Source organism: Elgaria multicarinata, chromosome 2 (assembly GCF_023053635.1).
Source record: "Elgaria multicarinata webbii isolate HBS135686 ecotype San Diego chromosome 2, rElgMul1.1.pri, whole genome shotgun sequence".
NCBI classification, from domain to species: domain Eukaryota; kingdom Metazoa; phylum Chordata; class Lepidosauria; order Squamata; family Anguidae; genus Elgaria; species Elgaria multicarinata.
The window spans coordinates 96,488,408-96,516,039 of NC_086172.1; the positions used below are offsets into that span (position 1 = coordinate 96,488,408).

The 27,632-nt window shown below is 42.4% G+C and overlaps 1 protein-coding gene across 4 annotated transcripts in view; it reads right to left on the reverse strand.

The window, feature by feature from the left end:
• The window catches only part of DENND2B (DENN domain containing 2B), a 140,668-nt gene that overhangs the window by 90,653 nt on the left and 22,383 nt on the right, over window positions 1–27,632 (reverse strand). For all 4 annotated transcript variants that reach the window (XM_063117252.1, XM_063117254.1, XM_063117251.1 and 1 more), the window contains exon 2: window positions 9,185–9,289. In XM_063117252.1, the coding sequence (XP_062973322.1) occupies window positions 9,185–9,264 (80 nt within the window). In that variant the 5' untranslated portion in view covers window positions 9,265–9,289. The remainder of the gene's footprint in view (window positions 1–9,184; window positions 9,290–27,632) is intronic.

The following is a 27,632-nucleotide window of genomic DNA, read 5'->3' on the forward strand; positions in this document are numbered from 1 at the left end:
AATGGGAAATATCACCTTTAAAAAAGTAAAACCAGCACTGCTATTAAATCTTTCAGAAGGTCTCTGTGGAAATGTTCAGAAAAAGCTGAAAACAACTTTCCGGAACGTAGAGGTGAGCTATTTTTTAAAGTTGAACAGTGCTTAATGTAAAGCTTCTCTTCAATGCCCATGTTGACTGGGAATGATGGGAATTTTAGTCCAACATCTGGAGGGTACCAGGTTGGAGAAGGCTGGTCTAGTAAATCCCAAATGCATGATGTGGTGTCACCATGCTCCAAGTTTCCCCATCCCAACTCCACTTTACCGCAATGTGCAGTAAAACCAGTTAAACCATCCATGAGAGATGGCTATCCAGCCTCTTCTTAAAAACCTCCAGAGATTCATTGGCTGCTGCCACTTGTGAAGGCAAGAAGACTCTTAGCATGGTGATGGTCATGTCACACATTTTTGATCACTAGCAGCAGTGGGAGAATGAGATTTGGGACGCCTGCTTCCTATGGCAGCCCCACAACTCTCATAACATCTAATTCCAAGAAGATGCTCTTCTCTTTGGAAATACCCAAGGATATAACTGGGTGTCCATTTTGCTGGTAGAGACACTTCGTTTTTGTTTGCTACCTCCATAAAAATAAAATCCAGGCAACCTTCAAATTAATTGAAACACAGAAGGAGGCTGCTTCAGTTGTTGTGGCTGGAAATGTTGACAAATAACTAAAGTTGTCAGTTAACCTTCCCCAGCTGCCCTCATCTTCTCCATCAAATAACAGCTGCTTTTCCAGGAAGGTTACTCCATACTTACGAGTCAAGCCAGGGTTGACCAGGTTGTGATAGAAACCAGCCACATAACATAATGAATGATGCAATTACTATTTCCTGTGCCGGCCTCCTCATGTTTCTCTCTATGGAGAACATGACCAGACTTTCCTCACAAATCTGTTTTTGTTTCTGGAAAGGAAATGGCTAAGAAATTTACTAGAAAAAAAAGGGACTAGCAGCAGTAGTTGAACAGGTTTGTCTTCAGTCATCTGCCTCCTTCCATTTGTTTCCAAGTCAGTTAGTGTCTCGGACGCTGAGTGAGTCTAGATCAGAGATAGTTACGACAACACAGCACTGACACAATTGTGTTTGTAATCTTATCTAAGTATGAGAAAGGGTGAAGTATAGAACAATTACTCAGTCTCCTTTTGACATGGCAGATGACTTTTGTCAGTGCATCAGCCTTAAAGTAAAAAAGACGCAAGCTTGCAAGAATACATCCATACAGTTCTTCAATATGAAACATACATATGGTTTTACTATGGTGTGTTTGAAGTGGAATGGTATTTGGGCTCCCGGCCTATTCGGGGAACTTGCCTAACCCAATATTATATCCATACACAGCCTCCTCCGACCTTTTGTACCGGTTGTCACAAGGAATATATGTTCCTTGCCCACAACCTCATCAAGAAAGCACAGGCTATAATCCTCCATCTAGCTGACTGGGACTGAGATCAATCAAACCTTTCCCCAAGCCGGAGTGCTGGATCACAGGTATGGGATCATATTCTGACATCCACTGAAATGTGCTGATATAAATCAAAAAGGCAGAACAAATTTAAGGACATATCCCAGGAACAACTCACACACACACTGGAGAAGAACACAGAGCGCTGGACTTGTTGCTAGCCTGAGTACACTTTCATGAGCCTTGCAAAGAGAATGAATGAACAGGGGGCTGGTTTGGTGGCTGTTGCCATTTTATTTTATTAAAAGACGAAATGGTCCACCTAGCCCGGTATTGTTGACACTGACGGGCAGTGGATCTCCAGAGTTTCAGGCAGGATTCTTTCCTCCCTGAGAAGCTGAAGATTGAACCTGGGATCTTCTGCATGCAAAGCATATGCTCTACCGCTGAGCTATCCTTGGCTTTAAAGGTTGAACAATACCTTTAGGAAGCCACTCTGCTCTGCAAAGTACACTCACCAAGTAATTGTCATGTGTTCCATCTTCTCTCGAGGATCATCACATTCAGGGTTGAGCACGTTCTGCTGGTTTAAAGCAGAAGGGGCTGCGCAGAGCACTGACTGGATGTGCTTTGTGACGTCAGGAACACCCTCCCCCAAGGAGCAGTTATTCAATTTAAAAACAATCCCTTAAGGAAACATATGATTGTTTAAATACATAATTTATACAAATAGTGTTCCATAATCATATAAACAGTGCTTTAAACAAACAAAAAGGCAGAAAGACTTTTGGGGGGGCAGGGGCAGGGAACAAACTGTCGAGATAATAATAGAGCCAGTGTGGCGTAGTGGCTAAAGTGTTGGACTGGGAGTCGGGAGATCTGGGTTCTAGTCCCACTTGGCCATGGAAACCTACTGGGTGACTTTGGGTCAGTCACAGACTCTCAGTCCAAACTACCTCAACAGGGTTGTTGCTGTGAGGATAAAATGGAGAGGAGAAGGATTATGTACGCTGCCTTGGGTTCCTTGGAAGAAAAAAGACAGGATATAAATGCAATAATAAAAATAAATAAATAAAATAATAAGCATTTGCTGTGGAAGTGGATATATGTCGTTTGAAGAGCAAAGGCAGAGGGAAGTCGGTATGCACCCTTCTATAGCATTCAAGCTAAAGATAATTTAAACTGGCTTGTTTTTAAAATGTAAATGCTTTACAAAATTAACATAAAATTAGGACTTCCAATCAAGTGATATACTGCTTATTTTCAGCGGGAATTTTCTTTTAAAAAACCAACCTACTACTTTGTCCAACTATACAGCTTTTTTTTTTTTTTTTGATGATCAAGTTATTTCTTAAAATAATAAAACCCCTTTGTCACTCCTCCCAAAATAAGCAAGTGTGGGTTCCCCCCCCCCATTCATTTTGAGTCACAATCTCTGGCTAATAGCCCACAGGTCCTTAATATTTCAGGCAAAAGATTGTGCTTATTAGTGGTGTGATGAAGGAGAGGCGTCTTGAAATTAACAGTCAACCCAATGGCAAAAAGTCAAGTTTCTTTATCAGTCAACATGCTATTGTGGATTACGTAAGAACCAGTGAGCTCCTGGGCTTTTGGGAAAAAAAGTGCTACATTTTAAATTTGTCAAATCTGAAGTAATAATCTCCTTTCTCCTGACTAATCTTTCCATTCATCTACTCTAGTTCAAAGAAGATCCTGCTACGGGATGTGGGCGTCCCTCTTCCCCCTTTAGTTCTGGCCCCTGCCTATTCCCTTGGGGCCTCCTGCACTTTCTCCACCAACATGTTCGGCTATTTCATGATGGTGATGGGGCCTCCAAGGCTGCTGTTGGCCCCAGGGTCGCACACCGTGGCAAAATTGAACATCCTATTATAGCACAACAGCTCACCTGTTCTGTTATACTAGCCCCCAGGTGCTTGTCCACTCCTTTTACCTCTGCTGTGAACAGACTGCTTGACTCAGAATATCCAGAATCAAGAAACTCCCCCATCTTCCCAGATTCAGAGACAATTCAAAGGGGGGGGAGTAGCAAAGGGGGTGGTTGCCTAGAGTGCCAAGAGATCCAGGCAGGAAGGCGCAATAGTGGCTGGGCAAGGAAAGCACTGCATGATGACCAGTCCAAGCTACAGTCATTTGCCATTTTAAATCACAATGTTTTCTCTAGTGTGAGAAGCAGCAAAGCTGAACCAATCATTTTCCTAACTTTGGGGGGAAGCTCAGCCAATGAAGGCACTGGAGCAACCAAAACCTGCCTGCCCCCCTCGCTGATTCGGGGCCCTTATTGGCTGTGTATCTCCAAACCAGTGTCTGATTTGTTCAGCTCAGTGCCACTCACACTAGGAAAAATATTGTGATTGAAAATGGTGGGCTAGCTGATGCTGGGTTTTCCTTTACCATGTGCCAAATCTTTCATGGCCACTATTTCTGCCTGCCTGCCTTGGAGGCCTCTTCCACCACAGCTGCTAACACCTGCTCCTGCCGCATGTTACGGGAAGCAAGTGAGTGAGTGACCAGAACGGGGATAGGGGAAGAAATAGTAGGGCAGCAAAGCAAACAGGACACTGGGGTATGGTGAAAGGGCTGCGCTGATGAGGTAGCCCAAGATGAGGAAGCCTTCCCTCTACACATTCAAAACAACAGAGACCCAGCCTTCAAGCTGATTTCACTTTATTATGCTAAACGCAAGTTTTCTACAACATAGCTGAAGAAAAACTCAAAGACTGACCCAGAGTAAGTAGACAGGACTAGCTACTTAGGCCTTAGCTAGACCTAAGGATTATCTCAGGCAAATGGAGGAGCCGTCCCTGCCTGCTCCCAGGATCCCCTGTGTGTCATTTGGATGCATAGGAATGATCCTGGGACAATCCCGGGATATAGGCCTGGTCTAGCCATGGCCTTAGACTCTGGGACAGTCTTTGAGCTCTCTATTAGGGAAGACTTTAGCAAGGTAGAAATGTTGCCACCTAATTGACAATAGACAACTAGAGAAAATCCTGAAAGGCTGCTCTCTTAAGGTGGCTCCCTTTTGTGTTGGTTCCGATGGGTGGCTATTCTGGCAGAGTGTCTCCAACCACTTCTTTAACCGCCAACACACCCTTGCATCAACTAAGCCACGCCCTTCCTCCTTCTCCTTTGAAGGGACTTGCTTTCCCACGGGAGGGTGTGGGGAGAGGCGTTGTTGTCTCAGCCTAGCCACCTGTTGGTCAAGGCCTCAGGAAGCTTCTTCCCCAACTCCTGGAGACTCTTGGGGAATTTCCTGCCCCCGCTCTCTGTTCTAGCTGATCTAGTTCCGGTTCTGTACTAGTTGATCTAGTTCCAGAAACAGAATCATCAGAAACTGCAGGGGCCCTGAGTTCAGTCCTGACATCCACACAACAGCAAGGCAGGCAATCCTGCTCATATACAGGCAAGAATAGAAGGCAATAGGATTCCTGGGGCCTCACTACTGCTGCTGCAGTACATCCGTGGCCAAATGGAGAAGATTCTAGTCCTACAGCTCAAAATTCAAGGCCAGGCACTGCTTGCTAGCTGTGCCTGAGAGATGTGCACCTGGCCTTTGGTGTGGGCATTAACACAGTAATATCCTTGTATGAAGACTATGTGAGCAGCAACCACAGGATAATTTGAAGCTCCTTTGAAAAGCCCCTTTTGAAACGGAAAGAGCCAGCAGTGTTCATATTTCTTCCTCTCTAAACACTTCAGATTTGGCTTTCAAATTAAATGAGATCATGTTTGGAATAACAGTACAAAACAGAATCAGTGTTGATGGCAGAAAGCCTGATGTCCTTTTAAAGAATTTGTTTTTCTTGCCTTTAGTCTTTTTGAAAGAGGGACACTAGTGTCCATTAATACTCAGATCTTCTTCAGAGATATCTTTGATCTGATAGGGCTGCATCTTTCCTTTCGGGTCTTCTATCAGCATCTGCATAGTGCAGGAAATGACTGTGGAGACGACAGTCTCATGCAAGCTGTGGAGAACAGGATCTGATTCAGGACTCTGCAGGACCGTCTGAAGAGAACACATCACACCACTACTTAAACAGCTGCACTGGCTACAGGTCTGTTTCCAGGCACAATTCACAGTGCAGACATTAACTTTTAAAGCCCTATATAACTTGGGGCCTGAGTATCTCAAGGAATATGAACTTCCACACAAAGATGCTTGAATTCTGAAATCATCTTTGGATGCCCTTCTCTGGCTGCCCTCGTCTTCCATGATGAGGTGGATGGCGGTGAGTGGAAAGGGCCATTTCACTGGTGTGCCCCACTGGTGTAATTCTCTCCCCACAAAGGGACACAGAGTACTGAGTCATTTCTCTTTTCAGTGTCAGACAAAAGGTTTTTTTAATTGATTCGGCCAGGGATGGTGAACCTCCAGCCTGCGGGCCAATTTTGGCTCATCAGGCCAGCCCATCTGTTCCTGCCTTTCCTGCATAGAGTTTCTCTATGCAGAGAGACAGAGAGAGACAGGTGATTCTTCACAGAGCACATAGTTAAACTATGGTATTCATGGTGCTGGCCACCAATTTAAAAGGGGGTTGGATAAATTCCTGGAGGAGAGGGCTACCAATGCTATTAGAACATGGGTTGGTGGGTGCTGTTGCACCATGTCCTGCTTTGTTAGTCCCTGCTCAACAGCTGGTTGGCCACTGTGTGAACGGAGTGCTGGACTAGATGGACCCTTGGTATGATCCAGCCTGGCTCTTCTTATGTTCTTAGATTGCTCCTCCTCTCTCTGCAAAGAGAAATTATCTGTTTCTCTGCGCAGAGAGAAGCATAAGTGATCTCCTACCTCTGGATGGAGAAAAGGGATGGTGCTACGAGCAAAGGCTTTGGGGAGGGGAAGGCTTCTGGACAGATACTGCAATCATACCCCCAGGGGCTAAACATTTCCCCATCCCTAAAATAGGTATTTGATCAGCATGTACTGAGAAATTGCTGCTGTTTTCTCCTTTTAGTCTGCAGTTGTTTTTAGTTTTACTGTCTTCTGATGTTTTTAAATTGTTCTTTATTGTGAGCTGTCCTGAGAACCCTAATTTGAGTTTAAGGGTGGGAAAAGGGATATATTACATGCGTGTGTATATCTTGCAAGCATTCGTGGACATTGCGCTATGGTCCCATACCTTGCTTTTGCTCCTGCCCAAGTTTATATCAGACCTGCCTCTGTCGGTACTTTTGTCCCACAAATCCCACAGCTGCCTTGCCCTACCTATTGTATCTGCCTCAACTACTGAAATCTTTCTGTTGACATCAGACCTTGACTAGTCTGGTTCCTAAGAACCTCTTAGTCCCCTTGGTGAGACATTCTCTTCCCCTCCTTATTGTTTTATTATGATTTTATTAGAATGTAAGCCTATGCGGCAGGGTCTTGCTATTTACTGTTTTACTCTGTACAGCACCATGTACATTGATGGTGCTATATAAATAAATAAATAATAATAATAATAATAATAATAATAATAATAATAATAATAATAATAATAATATTGGTCAAAACCAGATATCCATGCTCTTGTCACTTTGCCGGCTTTTAATATGCCTCCAGCTTAAGATACTCAGGACCACATCACACATTACTTGTTTAAGTGTACATCTCAGATTTATTTTTTTGAAGTATACATCTCAAAAAGTAAAGTATGAATGTGGAAAGCAGGTATACATGCATCACAGAGGTATACGTAATAGAGATCAGGGGTTGGCTGTAGCTCTAAATCAAGCATGCCATTTGGTAGATTTGAACAATGAATGAAAAGGCATAATAACACTGAGATATATATTTTTTAAAGGCCCCAACATGTTGCAGACATTTCCTCAACCAAACTAAATACCATCTTGGTATTTGTCATCACTATGTATGTTAGGATTTCACTTATCTGCTGCCTGGCCTCACTGCTGCTTTCAGTTGCATCACAACATTGTGTGAAGTTTTTCCCCCAACACTGCCTTTTGTTTCCTTCTCTTATTAAGGGGTAAAGAACCGTTTCAATGAATGCCTTTCATATGATATTACATTTACTGAATTCCTAAAAGTTTAATATCAATATTATATTTCTTTCAACAGACTCTCCACGTCTGGCTCCTATAATTTACCCTTGCTTAGGGCATTGCCAGGCGCAAAGCCAGCTTTGATTGAGGTTTACTATTTTAACCACCAGTAACTACAGATGGGCATATTTCATAACATTTTGATGTCTTGCTTGTTTGCCAGCGTTTGCCTCTATTTCTGCTGACTGTGAGCAGGAAAATACTCAGATAGATAATCTCATTTGGTGGGAGCCATTCCCCAATAGTAAGCTTTTCTCTTTCCAACATCAAGGTACAGATATTTCAGCCATGGCAATAGGACTGTGTTTCTTAAACCCTCAGGTATGTCCAGATCTAGGGGGAACACCGGATTCCTTGCTAGCAAATGACAATTGATTTGCACATTCATAGTAGAGACAGTCATGGTGATCTCCATATTCATGCTATCAAATCATATTTAAATAACTTCACCCCTAAGATAAGACAGCTATTCTGGTAGGACCACAAGTTACTTCAAGGCAATTACAAGTCTATTAAACCAATCTTAAAAATAAAAAAAAATAAGATACTGACCAAAAATAAGATACTGTTTGTTTGTAGTACATCTGTTCAAATCCCATGTTAAGTGAGTTACCAGATTTTTCAGTTTATTTCTTTCGAAAATGTGTTTAGAATAAATTGCCTCAAGCCTTAAACAAATACTTTATTAGGGTACTTCTTCTATTGATTTAAGTCTTATTAAAAGGAAGAAACTCTCTGATGATTCGGGTAAGCATTGATTTAAATGGCCTCCCAAAGAGAAGGCGGCAGCAGCAGCAGCAGCAGCAGTGGTGTATATGTGTGCATGTGTGAGAGAGACAATGCAGCAGTGCATTTATGCTCTCTGGCTTTGTGCAGTCTCTGCTCTTCATGGATCTAATGAACTGGACTGTAGTCCACAAAAGCATATGCGAAACTAATTTTTTAAGTCTTTAAGGTGCCACAAGACTCAGTTAGTGTTCAACATCGCCAGCAATGGAAGCTCCCTTCCCATGGCTATTATTAGCTTCTAGGGGCATCAAAAGACATCAAAACCACAACTTGGGCAGAAAGGGTTAAACTACCCTCCCCACACAGCATAGTCTTGAGCTTACTTGCCTCCCCCCACCCCCATGTACTTGCTATTTACATTTTAAAGACAGATACATGAATTGTAATATATTAACCGGCCTCCTTAAAAAACTCAACCAGAACTGAACCTCTCTAGGGAAGGAGTTCTGTCAGTTGTTGCAGAAACTTGGAGCAAGGCCCAGTCTGATGACTAAGAACACTAGGAGCCTTATGCAGAAGCAGACTTGCTCACCACACGTTCTTTCAAATCCACGGTTTTGGGTAGACAAAATGGCAGAACTTGACCACAAATTGATTTCTTTTTTTTTAAAAAACTGTTTATTATGAATATATACAATAAAAATTAGAAAAATAACACCGAATGTATTAAATCAAATTCAAAGAATCAAAGCCGATGAATTCTACTGATACATGACATACAATCAAGACTCATATATCCCTAGGGTTTGGATAGTGACGTGTAAATAAAGCCATTCAGTTTTTACTTGATTAGTCCTCACTTTCCAGTTTTTAGTGATCACAAATTCGTTTAGAGGGGAACTGAAGCAATTTGGCATCAAACAAGACCAAAAAATGCACTGCACTTACCGGTCTAGAGTATCCCGGGGCACCTTACTTCCTCCAGCTCTCCTGATGACACCGGCATTCTTGTTGGCAGTCATGGTCATTTCTGCTCTCTCGAAATCTGGAAACCTGGGGTGGGGGAAATAAAACCAATGCAAGACAATTGAACTCATGTGTAATTCAACCCAAGATGTTTTCCAACATGGCTAAAGAACTGGCAAAGGCTTTTTTGGTGTGTGTGTGCAAACTAGAGTCAGACACTTTTTCCATTTCTGTAACAGTTAAACAACAGCTCAGGTAAGATTCAGACCTGAGTCATGTTTAAAGAAAACAGTCCCAAACAAGCCACGAATCATAAGCCAAGAACAAACCCTGTTTTGCGATTCTGGCTTAGAGGGGAAGCAACAAGGAAAGCGGTTCCGATGGCACAATAAACTTTTCATTCCTGATTAGTTTAGCCAAACCTATTGGTAGGAGGAGCCATGCAAGAATGAAATGATAAACCAGGATTTTGTCATTGCCTATGACTCAGAGAAACATATAAGAAAAATGGTGCTGGTGACTGAAATTCTGGGTTATTTTTGCATGAGAATGTGGCCTAAGAACCTATAAGAAGTTCTTATAGAAGTTCTTATATAACTGCAACATAGACCCTTTCTCCACCTAAGGGTGTAGAGGGAAGGGGACGATCCCAGACTTACCTGCTTCCAGGATCATCCCAGGGTGTCCAGACGGCAGTGCAACGTCCCGTAAGGGGAGAGGGGTGTCACGCCTGCCATTTTATTTTTTTTAAAGTAGAGGAGCTGGAGCGCACTTGCACTCCAGCAAAAGCTAAGGTTAAAAAAAAGCCCCGACCCTGCTCCCCCCTCTGATGTCCCTGCATTCCTCCCACCCCAGCTTATTCCCTCTGCTGACCCCCGCTACTTGAGGAAAGAAGCCAGGACAGGTGCCCACACCTCCCACAGTCTTGGGACAATCCCGAGACCGTCGGAAGAACAGAGAGTCCCTATGCATCATTTAGATGCACAGGGACTCAGCCTTGACCAGCCCAGACTATCGGGCTGGTGTAGCAACGGCCATACTCTACATGAGGCTGCCTTTGAAGACAATTCAGAAATTGCAATTAATGCAAAATGACTGATAATGGGGACCAGAATGTCTGAGCATATAACCCTGATTTTTGCCTGTTTGCACTGGCTGCCTATGCATTTCCAAGCCCAGGTGTATGTTTTGATCAATAAAACCTTATATGGTTCAGAACCACAATACCTGATGGACTGCCTCTCCCAAAATAAACTGACCCATACACTGCAATCAAAATCTGAGGCTTCTCAGAATGTCTCCTTCAAAGGAGGTTTGAAGCAGGGAGGTTTGAAGAGAGGTCCTTTTCAGTGGAGGCCCCCTGATTGTGGAACTCTCTCTCCCTGGAGTGGCCCACCTGCCACCGACATTGTCATCTTTAGTGCCAGGTCAGGACTTACCTCTACACACAGGCATTTGGAGGGTTATGATGAGGTTTTTATTCACTCAGTATTTTAACACTTAATTTTAACTTAAATTTAAATTTTACTGTTTTAACTCTGTATTTTAATCCTATATCAACTTTGCTGTGTGGTTTTATCCTGGTTGCGCTTTTTATACTGTATTTCGTAATTGTGTTTTAAACTGTTGGGTGTTTTACTGTGGTTTTAATTTTTGTGAACCGCCCAGAGAGCTTCGGCTATTGGGCGGTATAAAAATGTAATAAATAAATAAATAAAATAAATACTGATGTTTTAGTTGTTCTATCACATTTTGGTATTTTAATTGAAATTGTTTTTAGCTGTTTTATATTTTGTATGTTTTAATAATTTCAGAGAAAATTGATTAAGAAATTCAATATATAATAATATCCATTGACATGGTTTCCAGCTTCTCTCTTTAAATTAGGACTGGAATAATTATGGTACTTACATTTTTGACAATATTGAGAGTAAAAGTTGTGGTGATTATAATGACAAATTACAAAACAAATTCAAAAGCTTTGAAATGAGCATTGGGAACTGTAACACAATTTACAGACTACAGAATATCAGGACATAATACAGTTTATCATACCATATGACATATACAATATAGAATGTTCTGCTACCAAATCCAGCTCTTCCAATGACTGAAAAAAAGTGTTTTCCTCATGCATTTTTCTCCTGCCGGCTACCCAGCGCAAGCCTTCCATAGAAATCTACACCCATCTTTCTAGAATTTCTTTGGAATCACTGTTCAAAACAACTTACAAATCACAAAAAAGAGGAAATGTATCACCAAAAAGAGAGAAAGAGAAAGAGAGCAATGATTTGCATAAAATTTGCATCTGCTAATTTCTATGTGGAGAGGCAAATTTAGAGATCATTTTTATAATTTCAATAGAAATACACTACATCTTAGCATAGTGCAGAAGACAGTGACCAAGTGCCCTGTCTGCTCAAATGCTAACTGTTGATAGGCAAAAGTTCTTATGGTTTTTTATCTATGAACCACAACTGTGCAGGACAGCCTTTCAAACAGAGGATGGCCCTGTGACAGCCCTACAAATAAAGGATTGTTCTTCTGCAAAAGAGAGAGCCGGTCCTACCATTATATGGGCTCATGTGTCCACATCAGGTGGCAGAGCTGGAGGAGTGGCAAATTACAGCACTCTCCTCCCCACCTTGCCTCAGCCAGGAGGGCCTGCTCCTCTAGCAGGTGCCCTAGAGAGCCCCGCTAGCCACTTTACCAGCACCTTCTGGCCATCCGTTGCACTCAGCAAGACCTGCACAGACAGAAGAAATCTCACAAGTTCCCTCAGGAGCTCGGCCAGGTTTCACAAGACCCAGGAGGCCGCTTCCTCCAGCCACACAGCACAGAAGGAAAAGTAAGGGGTGGAGGACAGGGGTGCAGTGATAAGAGTGGGGCAGCGAGGCAATTGCAGAGCAAGTTGTCTCTTGCTTCAGGCGGCAAGAGAGCTTGCGCCAGCTCTGGTAAAAGAGAACACAAATATTTTATTATCACTCCATCTCTCTCACATTATAGGCAGTTTGGGGCAGGACCTGTCTGACTGAAAAACTTTTTTTTCTCAGTATGTAGCACATGGGAACCAGATTATTACTAGAGTCCTTAGGTTTCCCATAGTAAATAAACAGTCTGCTTAATGAAAAATTCAAGTGACAGGTTTGACCTAAATCCTTTCAAAACTACAGAATTTCTTGAGTCAGGGTGGACAACTTGTGGCCCTCCAGTTACTCTGACCTACAACTGCCATCAGCCCTGGCCAGCATAGTGAGAGGTTATGGGAGTTGTAGTCCAAAACATCTGAGGGGCACACGTCCCCCACCCTGCCTGAAGAAAAGCTTAATCCAGATGTTCATATCAGCCATACATATGACTCATCTTGTCTTCCTTCTCTGAAGGATGGCACATAACTTGGCACTAGCTGCCAGCTACATGCCATGCACAGCTGGAATATGAGTGCCATAAATCAAAAGCCACACAGATATTCAAATCACAACATTGTTTTATCATATTTGCATCCATCCCACTCTTCCTCCAAGGAGCTCAGGCACCTTAAATGGAGGTTACCCACTTTAACTTCACAAAAAGTCAGTGTGGTGTAGTGGCTAGAGTATTGGACTGGGAGTCGGGAGATCTGGGTTCTAGTCCCCACTTGGCCATGGAAGCTTACTGGATTACTTTGGGCCAGTCACAGATTCTCAGTCCAACCTACAGCATAGTCAGCTTTGTGTCTGAGTGGGGATTCAAACCTGGGTCTTCCCAGTGCAAGTCCTATTATTTATACCACACTGGCTGTCTGATGTGTGTGTGTGTGTGAAGACAGACAAATAGATATGGGATCTTCTAAAAAAAAACACCAGTAAGAATGGGGTGGGGTGGGGGGAAGAAAGGGATACTCTGAGAGTAAAAACAATAAATATAAAATGTCAGCTTAAACAAGAAATTAAACTGCTGTTGAAAATAGGCAAATGTTCTACTGTATTCCCAGGAGTCACAAAGAATAACAGTTTACTGGAAGCGAGCCTCTGTGGGGATGGCAGAAAGAAGACTTTGCTCAGAACAGCTCAAAAAAAAAAAAAAGGGACGATATTTATTCCTAAGTGCTTAGAGATCCTTTCGGTACATCCATCCAAGGGAAAAGCTACCCACCCCCCTAACCTCCCCACAACCACATTGCCCAGTGATGCTTCTCATGTTTCCTATTCTGTGTCAAAGCAGCGCCCTTGCTCCTGGTTGTCCGCAAGAACGTAGAATAAAATATTTGAGAAGCATCCCTGGAAAAGACAAGCACTTCTCTTGCTCAGATATTTCCAGGCCAAAAGTGGGAAGCCAGTTCTGCATTGGCCCTGCTACTTTCTTAGCAATTGTGTGGCCTGAGCACTGGTACGGCTTGAAGAAGCACCTTGCGCTAGTCCTACAGCCCATTTGGTCAGGGGACCCCTAGGCAGCAAATCTCTCTATGCAAGGATCAGATGTGCTGCTTGAGCACCTCCAATCACCAAATAAGGCCTAATGCATTTGTGAGCAATGCAGCATGGCAGCCACTAAACAAACAAAGCCCTTACCTTTTGTCACATTCCATGTCACATATACACTTGTCAATTCCACAAGCAACTCAGATTGTTTAAATACTTTCCACACTAGCAATGACGGCCCTCCCTAAACGTCCATGTGTCAATCTCTGCAACTCAGGTGAGTACACAGATGTATATTACTTATATGGAATGAAATCCAGCCATCAAAAATGCATGAATTAAGCCTATGCATTCACCTCCAGAGGTTATAGTTAAAAGATGACACATATATCTAGTAAATGAATAAACAATGAACGTGCCCACACAAGATGAATGAAAATAAGATTCAGACAGTTGAAATAGCAGAATAATGCACTCCGTCTGGAAAGCATTAGCGATATGAGAAGGAAAGAACATGACTGATAATTGCTAAAACTGTCAAACAAACAAGTGTTTTAGCTGATCTGTTCTCTTGTAGAACAATTTATATTTGGAAAACAGTTTTTAACTAAACAACAAATTACTTACTGTTTCAGAAACTATCAAGGGATATTCCCAGATTATTTACATGAATCAAAATAAGAAATTAACTGCTTGGTGCACATACAGTATAAAATTTATAACTTAATCCTCAATTAATGAACTGATTAATGCTTTTCCAATAATGATATTCTGTGCATCCTAAAAGTGAATGGGAATTTTTATCATTCTCATTATTGGCCGCGATCCAGTTTCATGAGACCTGTGCACATAGGCACAAAGTGTTTATGTGGTGGAGAAGGTGAGGAAAGGTAACCATGATAGGGGATGCTATACATAGCAGCACTACTCGGACCCACAAAGAAATCACTGTGCTGTCAAAGCAAAGAATGGAGATCCACTGCAAAATCACAAAGCATCAGCCCTGGCTGCAGAATTGACAATAGCAGGTGCCCAAAGCAGGCATCCATTAGCAGTCAACAGCAGGGCACCACATACAGGCCTAGCCCACTCCTACAGCAGCAGCAGCAGCCCTAGTAAGGTAGGCTACAGTTCACATAAGGGAACAAATTTCACTGACTGGAAGACTGGAACATTCCAGCTGTGCAACACAATACATATACTAATGACCATGTTCATTTGCTCATAGAGCTGCAATAGTAGCCCTCAGCAACCACCCTGGGCAAATGGCATCCCTGAAAGAGGTTGTGAGCATGCACAGTATTCACAAAGGCTTGAGGCGTGTTTTTTTTTTCAAGCACTCAGTTCTATCATGATCCCCACTTTTGGCAGAATCCAACCATGAGGAGCAGTCAGCCATCCCAGAAGGATCAACAGCCACAGCAACGGAGAGCTTTTCTACATTTATTGTTCGTTCGTCATTCCCTATTCACAGTTGCTGTTGAATCCTTTAGACAACATCATGACCCTGCAGTTTCATTTGTTTTTAAGCAGTGAGGCTTTTTTAGAGCAGGGGAAATGCGGCATTATTTGTGAATGTGAAAGAAAACACTTTTTTCCACTTGTGCAATTGTAGTATTCTGTTATATTGCAGCGGCACCTGTTATGTAGTGGAAAAGCAGGAAAGTTGGTTCGTGTAGTGCTTGGATCTCAATTCTGCAACAAAACTTAAGTTTTAATAGCCCTGTGTAGGAAAGCTCACTAGCTTTGATAGTGGGCCTGAGCCTGTCCCTGGAGATGCTCCCCAGTCCCAGCATCTCTTCCTGCCAATGATGGAACTAGGAGTCCCATTCACAGAATCCCTGGTGGGAAACTGATGCAACAGACATAATCTCTGCTAGGGAGAAGGCCCTGCAGGAGAATATGCTCTGCTGGGGCCTGGGGAACATGCCCCACCACTGCATTCCCATGCCCTGCCATAAGGTAAGTAAGTTACTGGATTGTGAGGGTGGGGAAGGTGGCAGCAGCCGCCGCAGGACGGAAGCAAGCATGGTTCTGTGATTATAGCCCCAATCCTGTTTGCAGGTACTCAAAAAGGGGTGCTCACTTTTACGACTACTGGCAATAGCCCTAAAGCAAATGCAGTACACCTCCCACAATGGCATGTTGGCTATGCAGAATGTTTTATTTAGGATTGTCTCATGGCGCTGGGTTGGCGCCGTCTCCCTCTGCATCAACCTTGCACTTTCCCTCTCCCATGGCGGCGTTGGTTAATCCCAATGTCAAGGAGGGAGTGTGGGGTTCCTGGCCAGCCATCTGGGTCCTGGAGCCGCTCCCGCCCTCTTCCTGGTGGAAGGCGACCAATTGCTGGTCGCTTTCCACTAGGGTGACCAACTGTCAGGATTTCCCCGGATTTGTCTTGGTTTTTGTTCTTTCCATGGTGTCGGGGGATTTTCTACAATTTTCAATAATGTCCTGGAATGACACACCTTCCCCTTTAAGGCTGCCATTAGCATGGCAGGAGGGAATGACATGCTTTCTTGAGGCACATCATTCCCCCAACCCGAGCTCCAATTGAGGTCTTAAAGGGGAAAGTGGGTCATTCGTGGACATTATAGAAAAGGCCCCCATTGGAGTGGATGGTGGTGGTGCAGAATGAAATCCTTTCCCCTCCTCCACTCCAATCGGGTTCTTTAAGGTGGCGGGGGAATAACGTACTTTCTGCAGGACTCAGAAAGCTGCTTCCCCACACACACACTAGGTGTCCTCTTTTTTGGTTTCCCAAATATGGTCACCCTACTTTCCACCAGGTTTTGCCCCCAAGTTAAACCCCCATTGGCCACGGAGCGATGTTACACGGCAGAAGCCCTGTGTAGATGTTGCCCTTTTTGAAAAAGTCTGGGTAAATACCTGACTTTTTCAGATTGGAGCATCGCGGGGAAGCCCTGCAGTGAATGTGAAGCTGCACTTGCGACACGGCGCAGATCCACAGCCACCGTGGGGCTTTCCCTGCATATAGACAGCCCCTAAAGCTAACAAAAGCAAATTGCATTACACAACTTTGTTGCAACTTCTCATAGAGTGGCTAAAAGGTAGTTTCACATGTCTGGGCATTGTATTTCATTGGTTATTGATACAAAGACCTTGAAGCAAGATATTCAAGACATTCCCACCCGCAGTGGTTGCTGTGTTTCCATATGCTTGGAAATTAACAGATACCATCTGGATCACTCAAACTGAGAGCCCATCATCATGTCAGAAGTGTTAAACCAACCCATGCAAATGTGCCACATGGGATCACAGCCTAAAGCAGTACTTTTAAAATACACTTTATGGGCACTGAACGAAACAGGCTGCCTATAGTATGAAGAGATAATGCAATATAAGCCAATTATTCCAGTTAAAAGAAATGGTACTGATCGACGCTGGTCACAAGTACATACAATACGGTTTAAAGCTTCACAACATGGTATTCCTTCATAAAATGAGATGCACTACTCTAAAGCTAATTGATAAGCTTGCTGATTTCATTCTGAAAAAGAATGTATCCAATACATTTCTGCTTTTAAATTTTTGTTTGTTTGTTATCAACTGTCCCAGTTGATTGAAATAAATTAATAAATGCTATATAAAGTACAACATATTACACTTCGTTTTAGATTAATTTGTCCTCTTTTTTTCTTTTTGTTCAAGTAGAGAACATTTGAGATGACTCCACAGAGAAGCATAAAAGAATACAAAATACAGAGTGGCTAAGAGCTTCCATCAATAAACTAGCTGCTTCAAGAATACTTTCAACAATCAAATTTCATAACCTAAGTTACTATTTTCACATTAAAGCATGATCGTTTCTCAGCGCCTCTGCAAATTCTCAGATGGCCAATTTTTATTTTATAAGGTGGTTTTCAGTTTAAAAAAAAGAGGCTAAAGCAGCAAGTTTTGAGAAATGCACAAAAAATGTTGCTGGCATGTTTTCCCAGCTGAAAATACAATGCCAGCATTACAATAGCATTTTACTGTGAATAATTTGTGCAGCTCTAACCCAAGGCCTGGAATGCACAGCTGCATTAAACCTTGTGGTTCTGGGGGCTAAAAGAAGCCTGTGAGCTTGCTTTTGCACAAGTTCAAATAAATTCCAAAAAGCACAACAAACTCCACTCCAGCTGCAGCTTCCAAGTTCTGGTTGGCTTCCATTCTTCATCTAACAAATGAACCCAACCTCACCAAAGTAGTTCCATCAAAAGGTATCCAAACTTCTGAAAAATGTGCCTGGAATTTTTGGGTTTCTACCAAAGCCAAAACTTGGACAAACCACTCTCCCATTCTCTCATTCCTCTATGAAAGAAATTTGCATCTCTTGGTTTTCTTGGCTTCCCTAGTTTTCTGCATAGACCTTTACCAACCTGGGCTCCTTTTGAGGGGAAAATGGGTGGGGAGGGGGCACCATTTCAAAGTAAAAGTAAATGAATTAGATATATTTAAAGATTTTTGCCAATCCAGAGTGAAATGACATCCTTGTAGGTGTCACTCTGATGTCACTAAAACACCACCAGGGACAAGTTATTTAATTGATTTCACTTTCAATTACATTTTTGCCACCTAAGTGATGTTATTCTTGAATATAATCCAGCTTCTTGTACTCTAGACATATGACTCAACTGTCAATTCTAACATAAGACCAAATTTACCTACTTTGTGGCATCAAAGGGTGGTGGGAAAGGAGGAAAAGTGGGAAAGTGTGTGTGTGGAATACAATAGAAAGGGATGAGACAAGGGTGTGTGGAGTACCTTCCCAGTACCTTCCTCCATAAATGTCCATGTGCCTTTTGCTAGTTTTTAACTCTGTTTTTGCAAATAGGTAGATAGGTAGAAACAGAAGGACCTGCATAGTAATGGCTACTTCCCTGGAAAACCTTCCTCCCCTTGTATTATAGCATAACCCACATACTGAGGAATACCTATAGAAAAAACAACAACCAGTTTTGAATATTCTTCCCTGGGACCATTTTCTGTGGGGCTTCTTCATAGTATCAGAAGCACTGGAGTTACCTGACAGTAGAACACCAATGAAAGAGAAGGAATTATGACACAGAAACCCCCATTAAAGTGTTTTGTCTTTTCTGGGCACTGAATGAACATTGGGTGATCTTTCCACCCAGGGTCTTGGCAGGGGAAAGGCACAAGTGAAGATCACAAAGTGATTCTGCTGCACACTCTTGGTGCCTGGTACATCTCCCTCCTGCCTCCTTTTCCCCCACAAACCTTATTTTATTTGGGAAAGTACTGGTGACAGCTCCAAAAACATATTACTGTTTAATGAAGAAAACAACATAAAAAGCACTTGGTTTTTACAGGAGCAATAGATAGTGCTCCAAATAGACTGTGCTCCGTTGGTATGATGGGTGGTCAGGAGTTGGGGCGGAGGGGTGGGGGAAGAGACTGCATTCCTCTTGTCAACTATTTCCTGAAAACGCTGTGCTGCGAGCTGAGCCTTTCTCCCGTGCTATGCTGCAAAAGGGAATTTCCTCTCCACTGGTAACTTTTAAGGCAGCCTATTTCACAGCTGACAGAAATCCAAGGTGGAAGCAGGTTGGTTTTATCGCTTGAAAAGTGACAAAAGATAGCTAGGTCAGAATTTTCGTATGGGTCTCAGCAGGCACAAATCATGGAATTGGATTTTCAATTATGAGTCTGCTGGGTTTCATAAAAGGAGCCAACAAGTGGCCTGTTTAGCTTTTGCAACACTAGTGGCAGGAAGACAGGTAAATGAAACAGATATGTGTGCTTTTAAAAACCCACTGGCTTTTCCTACCAGTAACAAATACAAATTGCTAAGACCCTAAACAGAAATAAATTTCTGTCACAATGAAGTTATTGCTTACTGTCAAGGCCACTTTTTTGACATGAAGGTAGTTATCTCCATTTGGGAAACACAAGTCTACCATAATTGTCTTTATTTATGAAGTTTAGATATTGAACTGATGTCATTTACTCTACTAAGGGAAGCTGGGAGTTCTGGTTCCATGAGGGCAAGAGGACGTTAACAGAATTCTCAGGTCTCCAAATTAAATTCTGAGGATTCCTTGAAGGAAGTAATGAGAGCTGGCCAAAAACAATTCTTCATAAAGATATAGGCTCATTTCAGAAAGCACATTAGTCAACGCAGTGTGAAAACTCCACTCAACGGTTGAGTTTTTTGGAGGTACTCCCCACACAATATGTTCTAACTGCGCCGTTGTGTGACTGTGGGCTACCATGAGTTGAGTAAAATCCATTGCGACATTTGGTTGACAGTTCCTCAACCCTCTCTCCTCCCGATGGTATCCCATCAGCCATTGCTGCAAAAAAACAATCCCGGCAGCTCTCCTAGAGTGGCACTCACTCCTTTTGCCATTCTTGCCAGGGAACTTTGCAGCCAGTGGGAAAAGTCAGCTCAACACAACAGAATACTCCACAGAGCCCGCCACACAACACGCATCACAACAGTTGTGCAGGAACTCTCCTCTGCCCAGCGTGGATATTCTGCATGGAGTGTTTTCCAAAAAAAGTCCACCATTGCGTGGAGTTTTCTCGCCACTGTGGAGTTCTAAAACCACCATTGAGAAATGTATTGTCTGAACTGAGCCATAACCGCTGTGATAAACGTCTCTCTGCATACATGGTGATGATTACATCCATGAAGGAAATATATTATTTGTGAAGCAGTCCTTTGTCAACACAATTCTAAGAAGCCAATCCAAATGTTCTTACATTAGGGATTCCAAGATATCTGAACATCAGTACCACTTAAAGCCATTTCTCTAAGCTAGGGCTTAATTCCCAGAGAGGTTTTGCTTTGCTTCTTGTAAGATAACTTGCTTGGGAAGTAAAGTTGCTCTCTAGAATCAGAGTTTCTGGGACTCAGGAAGATTTCACTTTTTTGTTTTTGTTTAAACCAAGCCTAGAACAATATTTTGAGAGAGAATGTGCCAAGATTTGCCCAGGACAATATTGATTGTTCCAGCACAACTTATAGCCAATAGGGTAGGGTTTCTGGGCAGCTTCATAATATATTACTTTTTTTAAAAAATCTATGCTGATCATGTTATTATGGGACTGGCTGATGAGAAATTCAGTGACTGCCTTCCTCTAAAATTGGGCCAAATTGGATTCTGGACAAAAAAACTCAGGACCAAACTAGATCTGACATTTGCATTTAGCTTGCACATTAAAAAAAAAATGAAAGTAGCAAATCCCCAAATGCAAAGACATCACATCCAGGTTGGCCCTCAGTGATGGAATGTAAATATTACCAGAATCAGTTAGGTCCAGACCATGGGGCAAAGGTCCAGGGCTCCACAGCCCAGAAGTGTCCCAAAGGACAGCATAGCAGCAGAAGTTGTGAGCAGCAACACCTTATTGCCTTTAAACAGAAGAGGTTGGGCATGCTGCAAAGCAAAGTTCCTGTTACACCTGCCATCTTCATTGGACCACTCCAGGCCAGTGAAGATGGCTGGTGTGATGACTGTAGCTTTGATTTGCAGCACACACAACCATTTCCATGTTTTGAAAAAAGCAATATGTTATTGCCACTCTTGCCTCTATTCAGAAAGGAGAATGGGGAGAATGAGTGGGGACGAATGAGCTGGAAGAGTGGCCAAGCAATGAGAAAGGAATGGCCAGTCCCCTTTCCTTTCATGTTAGAACTACTCAGTGAACCAAGCACAGCCAGCCAAAACCATTTTGCTGACTGAGGTGAAGGACAAGATGATGCCCACCATCAACCAGATAGGTAGTTGAAGCTTATTTCAATGTTGGCAATGGGGCAGCTTCCTGAAGAGTACCCAAAGGCTGCAGGGTAGCTTAGGCGAGGGGTCTCCAACATGGAGCCTGCGGGAAACGTTCTATTTATTTGTTCCATTTTTAAAATGTATGTAGATTGATTTGTATATATCCATACCAATTAATCCATATGAAATGCATACAACTTGCTAGCAATTATACACAGGCTCCAACAAAAGTAGACCAAATATCCGAATAAGTACCCATTTGAAGGTGGCGTGTATATGGCACACATTCAAATATTGAAAGTGTTGTAAGGTCCTCAATCTATTACATTATAAGACATGAGCATTTATCCTTCTAATATTATAATATCAGTTTCTTAGCTGAGGGTGAGGAAAATCCATTTACTCTGACCATTTGTTAATTTCTATGGATTAGGTAAATAATTTAAAACAGCGTGTACATCAGTGAATATTAAAGACAGTTTCCATACAAAATTGATCCATATAATAACCTCCTCCCCAAAAGAAGCAACTACTGGACATTGCCAAAACATTTTTTTAAAAAAAGCATTAGCTTTTTATTGCACCACCAGCAATTATCAGAATTAGATAATCCCTTATTATAGAGATGTTGCGGTGTCCAGCAGTCACAAAACAAACATTTTGCTGAATAAGACACAGCTTAAGATCCATAGACACTATAGGTAGAGGCCAAAGCAGCAGTCGAATGATTAGGGATTTTGTGGTGGTGCCACAGTATCTCAAATTCCCAAATGTGCCCACGGGTCCAAAAAGATTGGGGAACACTGGCTCAGCGAGCACAGAGTAGGTTGCATGGCACACAGAGTTTTGTCCTCCAAACACCTTACAGCAGCTCCCTTCGCAGAATCTACTCTCTAAGACAACTGCCTCATTTTGTCTAATGGTAGGGTTGGCCTTAGAGCTGAACAACCTCTGTAAAAAGCTCTTCTCCTGCTGGACTCCAATCGGACCATAGGTTCAGATGGAACAACCAGGAGCATGCCCTCTGATGACCTCAGTGACCAGGAGGTCGGTAAGGGAGAAAGCGCTCAGTCAGGTATCCTGGTGCCAAGTTGTTTAAGGCTATGAACACTAATATCAAAACCTTAAACCTGGCCTGGTAGCAAATAGGCAGCCAGTGCAGTTCCCTCAGCAAAGGAGTTGAATGCTGAAAAGGGGCAGCTACTGAAAACAGCCAAGCTTCTTTAAGGGCAGCCCAACATAGAGCGCACTGCAGTAATCCAGTCTTGAGTTTACTAATGGCTGTACCACCATGGCCAAGCTATCCCTGTCCAAGAGAGGCCGCAGCTGGCGAACCAGCCAGAGCTGATAAAATGCACTCCAAGCCACTGCGGTGACTTGGGTGTCTAGTGACAGGAGAACCCCCAGACTACAAAACTGATCTTTCAAAGGGAATACAACCTCATTCAGAACAGGCAATGAGTTTATCTCCAGGACTCAGGAACTACTCACTCACATGGCTTCAATCCTGCAAGGATTCAGCTTCAATTTATGGGCCCTCATCCAGCCAATTACTGAGTCTTGGCAGTGGTCCAGGACTTGCACAGCCTCATCTGATTCAGTTGTCATAGGGAGATTGAGCTGCGTGTTATCAGGATACGGTCACATTTGGCTCCAAATCCCCTAATGACCATTCTGAGCAGATTCATATAAATGTTAAACAACATTGGGGACAAGCTAGTACCCTGAGGAACCCCATAGCTCAATTGCCAAGGGGCCAAGGAATAATCACCCAATATTATTCTCTGAAATCAGCCCCATATGTAGGACCAGAACCACTGTAACACACTGATGCCCATCCCACGGAGTCGATCCAGAGGGATACCATGGTCAATGGTATCAAAAGCCAATGAGAGACCGAGCAGAATTAACAGGGTTGCACTCCTCTCTCGATAAAGGTCATCCATCAGGGCAACCAAGGCTGATTCAGTCCCATAACCAGATTGAATACCAGACTGGAATAGTTCTAGATAATCAATGTCCTTCAAGAGTGCCTGCAGTTGCTCTGCCCCAACCCTGTCAAGTACCTCCCCTAGAAAGGGGGTATTTGTGACTGGGCAGTATTTGTCTAGTACCATTGGGTCCAGAGAGGTCTTCTTCAGGAATGCCTCCTTAAGGACATTATCCGGTTTGCTGGCTTGGTCTGAGGATAATCCAGCCCTCAGACCAAAAAGTGGTTGCCCTACCCTGCCCTAAGCAGCAGTCATCTTTACAGTCAGTGCCAGTTGTTTTCCTCTTCTTGTCTTGCCAATCTCCATTCTTCCGATTTACTCCCTAACTTGCTCTTTTATCTTCTCTTAATCCTTTGCTTCCCTAATTTATTATTTTCTGCTTAGGGCTGTAATTCTCGCCATGCTATTCCCCATCTAGTTTTAAAACATCCAGCACAGAAGATTTTAGCTGGGCAATCCACTACTATACAGCATTTACAACAGCCTAACATTTGTGGCCAAAATAGCTCATTTAAGAACCACATTGTCCTTGTAACTGAAATACCTCTAAAATAATAGCAGGCTATGTGACCACATAACTTTCACCCCATATTTGTTTGTTATTAATCAGTTCTGACAAAATTTGACTGCAAGACACAAAACGTATTTAGTCGGCTCCTTCTCGGTGGTTGAGATCTCTTCACCTTTGCAGATTCTTTTGTAAGCATTGTAAGACCTTCACGTTTGGGATTAGACCAACCTTCCTTAACCTGGTGCCCATCAAATGTTTTGGACTACATTTCTGATTATTGGCATAAAGGGAATTGGTCCAAAACATCTGGAGGGACTAGACTGGCCAAGGTTGTGTCAAATACTGTATTTTGTTAGCATATAAATCTGCAGTTGAGTAAATCCACTCAACAAAGTTGAAGAGATCATAAAATCAAACCACTACATTTTATTATTTTTAAAACTGTTGGCATCCCTTAATCATATCCCATCTCAGGACTAAAAAGTTAGTTTTGTGCTAGTTATCACAAAGAATTAAATGTGATATGTCTTATTTCTGTCATCACTCAACAGGGAAGTCTTATTACTTCGGGGGTGGGGGGGAGGCTAGCCGAAAGCCTTGAACTATATTTTATTTAGAAATACTTCTTCTTATATACCACACTGTGAACAAATCCGTTATACATTTTCCACGATGTAGATTTTATGAAAACATTACCTACATTTTCAAAGAGCTCATCTGCTCCTGTTCTTATGCCTCTCTAGAGCTGTAATCCTCCGACTGTGACATGAAAGACATTTTGCACAGTGGCCAATTGTTTGTGATATCACAAACCCAGGATTATGATTTCAAAAAAGGCTTAACAAGAACAGTTGAGCACTTAAAGAGCAGAGAGACTGTTTTCATGCAAATATCCTAATTAATAAATAGCAACAGGAGGCACTGGACAAAAGACGTACATAGAACTGAAAGCGCATTTCATAATAGATTTTTCTTCTAAGTTTTGATAGGATGGCGGTAGTCTTTAAAATATCCATCAGAACGCTTTCTGTGTGCATTCTACAGTTCATGCATCCTGCTAGGGAACATACATTATTTAGCAGAGACACTAACGTGACATTCTGGGAACATAGAATATAGGCCCCAGACCATTTAGCTTTTGTCGGTCAATATCAGAATTGGTCCCAGAAAGTAACATGTGAATTGAGAAGCGCTGAGGGAATTGGGATCTAGGCCTTCTCTCTGTCTAAAATGTGCTTCACTCTCTATATACGTGGATGAATGAGAAAGCAAAAAGTTCCAGAAAACAAACCTTCTTTCTTTTTCTGCCCAAGCCAATATCAATATCTTTCTCATAAGGGAAACAAGAGCAAATGTGAAACACCACATTACTTAGCAGCAGCCCGGAGCGATCCAATCCACACAGTGACACTGCCCACCCTGCTTCACCAGGAGTGTGGGCCCTCCAGCAGTGCAGTTCAGAGGAAACTCAAATAACACTCTGGAATGGTGGGGAAATAAAAGGGCTTGTATAATATGCTTGGCTAGGCAGAATGTATTATAAACCAGAATATTTGCCTTTGAGCTCTGGGATGCATTTGGCTAATGCCTATAACCACAGAGCAAAAGTGAGAGCCAATAGAAATTCCTGGCAATCCTCTGACAGCCTCATCACAGAACTGGAAAGGAATATATATGTTGTTTCCACCTTCTGTATTTTAGGTTTGTAGGAAGACAGATTAAAAATATGATCCTTTTGAGCTCTCCTCTGCATTTGGTCCTGTACCGCACAACCTCCAGAATCATTCTACAAATAATAAATTATAGCTATAAAGTAGGTGTCTGCTTGCCTACCTCTTTTTCATTATCTGAATGCCTTCTTTCATTCCTGACTTCCAATCGTCTGTCAAACTCCTTTTGAAGACTTAATTCATAAGATATTATTGAGTTTTTAGTTCTACCTTGAATAAATCTCACAGACATTTAGGCAGGTCTGTTTTCTTAAGTCTATCCTACCAAATCCTGTTCTAAATCTAAGTGAATTCCAACAACTGAACTTCTTTGAAAGTTTTAAGCAGGAATGCAGAGGTAAAAGCTCAGAGATGCTACCCAAATGGCTATTTATTTATTTATTGCATTTCTATACTGCCCAATAGCTGGAGCTCTCTGGGCGGTTCACAAAAATTAAAAACATTCAAAGTTTCCTCCCCGCCCCCGGGTTCACCCTCCTGTCACGGCGAACAGAAGCCTAGCCATTGTAAATGGTGCTACTGCTATTAGAGTAGGGTTGGCAATATTGAGCTACTTCTCCAACAATCTGCTATAGTTGATTTTATCAAAATTTTAACCATTTCTACTTGTTTCCGCCCACAAGAATTTCTCATGGTGGCTTATAGTAACAATAGTAAGATCACAACGAACTACAACAATCCCGATTATAAAAAGCATTAAAAACAACAACTCATATCAATAAAACATATACTGCTCTTGGATCCAGAGCTGTCACTTGAGGCACAGGTGAACTCAGTGGCAAAGAGCACCTTTTACCAGTTTAGGCTGATATACCAACTGCGCCCTTATCTGAATAGCCAGATAAGCCTAGCTACAGTTATCCATGCTCTGATAACCTCTCGTTTGGATTACTGCAGTGTGTTATACGTGGGCTGCCTTTGAAAACGGTCCGGAAACTTCAACTGGTACAAAACAAGGCAGCACGGTTATTAACAGGGACTGGCCAACGAGACCACATTATGCCAGTCCTTTTCCAGCTTCATTGGCTGCCAGTCCAGGTCCTGGCCCGATTCAGAAACGGGTCACTAGCCAGCAGAGCAATCTTAAAACTAGTATAATATGATATCAGCGAGGAGCACTGCTTGACAACTGTGCCACCATATTCTAGACTGCTTGAAGTTTCCAAATGGTCATTAAAGGCCAGCCCCATGTAAAGAGATGTATGCAAGTAGTAGCTCAAAAGACAGGAATGATTAATTTTCTGGAAATAGCTATTTGTATGATGGGCAGGCAGGGTATGAAAGCGCACTGTTTTAGACATATGAAAGTGCAAGTTCCCTGGTAGTGGGTCACAAAATTATACATAGCAGTGGAAATGAAATGCCAAACCACTTTTTTAAAAAAATATTAGTATCTAATACACCCAAGGTCATCATAGCCAATAGCTGTGATGGGAGTGGAGTGGCTGTCCCATCAAATATATTCCATGTCTAATAAAGGGTTAACTCTCTCCACCTCTGCAGTGAGAAGAGTTGCGTTCTGATTACTGCACAAAAGAACAAAAACATGTACACTATATGCAGCTAGCAAATGCTTCATTTTAATAAGGATTTTAAATAGCTATAGAAGCAACACAAAACTCTCTTTAAGGCACTTTAAAACAGGCATACCCATCTTATGACCCACCATGCCAAATGCAGCCCCCAATCATGCATGACACCATCAGGGGCTTGATAAGCCTCTAGTTTTTGCTGCCTGTTTGGGATTGCAAGGAGAATGGATGACAGCGTGTGGTTGGTGGGTTGCAGTCATTTTAGTGCTGGAGGGATTTAAAAAAATCCCTCCAGGATATGATTTTCAAATACCAAAAATCCACCCCAGTATGTACAGAACCAGCAGCTACTCTTATAAGGACTGCCTATAAGAGTGCACACAACTATCTCAAGTTAATAGAGAAGATCATTAACCAGCACAGCAGGGATAGCACAACAGCAATACCTTCTCTTTCAGCACACAGAGTAATTCCATGGGGTCAAAGTGCCTTTCTTTAGAGTACTAGCAAAATGCCCA